The sequence below is a fragment of the Octopus bimaculoides genome, unplaced genomic scaffold (genome assembly GCF_001194135.2).
Source record: "Octopus bimaculoides isolate UCB-OBI-ISO-001 unplaced genomic scaffold, ASM119413v2 Scaffold_32504, whole genome shotgun sequence".
Taxonomy (NCBI): Eukaryota; Metazoa; Mollusca; class Cephalopoda; order Octopoda; family Octopodidae; genus Octopus; species Octopus bimaculoides.
Genome location: NW_026305254.1, coordinates 65,316 through 67,306, shown reverse-complemented (window position 1 = coordinate 67,306; position 1,991 = coordinate 65,316). Strand labels below are relative to the sequence as shown.

Below are 1,991 nucleotides of genomic sequence, written 5' to 3'. Positions count from 1 at the left end.
TTCATATATATAATCTATGTGTATATACACACACACACACATGTATACATATATAAACGTATATTTGTTTATATGTGTGTATATGTATACATATATATACATGTGTGTGTGTGTGTGCATATATATTGATGATGAGGATATGCACATGTTGTATATATGTGTATGTGTGTGTACATATACATATATATATTTTTATATATATACATACACATATACGTACACGTGTGTATGTAGATTTGTCTCAATACTGTTTATGTTGTTTAATTTAGATATATTTTTTCTCCCCCCTGTATTAAAAAAAAAAAAACAATTCTCTCTCTTTCTCTCTTTCCTTTTCTCTCCGTTCCTTATTATTTTTGTTCTCTGTGTGTTTTTAACAAACCATATTGCTGTTAGCAGACAACCGATTCTTTCACAGTCTTACCTATTTTTATCAGGGATGTGGTTAATGGCTATGGTATGGTTCTGTGAATGGTTTTTGGTGATGGTGATGGTTTTGGTCTCAAATATAAAACTGGTCTGGTCTGGTTTTTGTTCTGGTATGTGGTGCCCCCCTTGGCTTGGCTGGCTGGCTGGCTGGGGGCCCCCCCGCCGTTGTTGGCGTGCGCGGGGGGCCTCCCCTTCGCCTGGTTCTCGTCTCATCTCGTCTGGTGGTCTCTAGAGGAAAAGTATCAAAAATATCACAAAAAAAATGTGAATCGATTGTAAATGGAAGGAAAAAAAAATGGAGGAAAATGACGGCGAAACGATTCTGGTGGTTAGTTTGGGCATGTTGTGATGGAAACGCTGTCTTCCTGATGCTGCTGCTGCAACTGATGGTGATAGGAGGAAACTGGTCCTCCAAGCTCTCTCCCGACAAGGTGCCATGATGGTTTTGTGGAGCATGGTATATGATAGAAAAATGTGTACAAGGTGGTGATGATGATGATGATGATGATGGTTATGTTACCGGAACCCAAATGGCAACTGGAAGGAAATAATATGGCTAGTGGTGGATGCATGGTGGTCAGTTTTTTGGAAAGCTTTTTGAGAAATAAATTAATCACAATGAGACAAACAAAAAAAAAATAAACAAAAAAAAGATTACTGTCGGTGATGCACGATCCAGCTGCAGTTGTTTCAGGTATGTACGTATGTATGTATGACTACGATTAGATATTTCGTCATTTAGCATCCTAGCTAATTAATTTTTCTTAGCTAATTAAAACTCAACGACTTCTTGTTTTTGTATTTTTCAAAATTGATCACTTTTCTTTTTTTATCAAATCTCCATTTGTATACGTGCGTGTGCGTTTATGAATGGCTGCTTCTTTCTCTAGGATTGATCAAACTGATGTATCTACCTCTGATAAGAGTTCAATAAGACTCGAAAATCAGTTAAGGTTCTTCATCAGTTTTTCATTCTGCAGAGAAATAACTAAATTAGGACTGTTTATCTAATTTATAGGTTTATATGTATATATATATATGTCTGTGTATGTAAATGGTAGGTACTCGTTTCCTACTGAAGTATGGAGCTGGTATATTTGTGTTTTACATTTACATTACTATGGACACACTTCAACAAAGACTCTCCAATAAGAAATCAATTTTAAGAAATGATAATCATAAAATTTATAAATAATGAAAAATATGTATATATAGGATTTTCGAGTGAGATCGTTGCCAGTGCCCCTGGACTGGCTTGTGCGGGTGGCACATAAAAGACACCATTTTGAGCGTCGCCGTTGCCAGTACCGCCTGACTGGCCTTCGTGCGGGTGACACGTAAAAGCACCCACTACACTCTCTGAGTGGTTGGCGTTAGGAAAGGCATCCAGCTGTAGAAACTCTGCCAAATCAGATTGGAGCCTGGTGTAGCCATCTGGTTCACCAGTCCTCAGTCAAATTGTCCAACCCATGCTAGCATGGAAAGCGGACGTTAAAACGATGATGATGAATTTGGGAAAAAAGGGGAAAAATCTGGTAAATCTCACAGCTGATAGACTTAAA

General features: G+C 37.7%; 1 protein-coding gene across 3 annotated transcripts in view; it reads left to right on the top strand.

Annotated features, from left to right (window-relative positions):
* LOC106873054 (serine/arginine-rich splicing factor 7) overlaps positions 1 to 1,991 on the top strand; it is a 17,334-nt gene that overhangs the window by 9,253 nt on the left and 6,090 nt on the right. Inside the window, exon 5 of one of the 3 annotated variants that reach the window (XM_052978211.1) lies at positions 438 to 1,068. The exons of the other annotated variants lie outside the window; for them this stretch is intronic. Coding sequence (XP_052834171.1) covers positions 438 to 471 — 34 coding nt within the window. The 3' untranslated portion in view covers positions 472 to 1,068. Of the gene's footprint in view, positions 1 to 437; positions 1,069 to 1,991 lie in introns of those variants that run through there. 3 annotated transcript variants of the gene reach the window in all.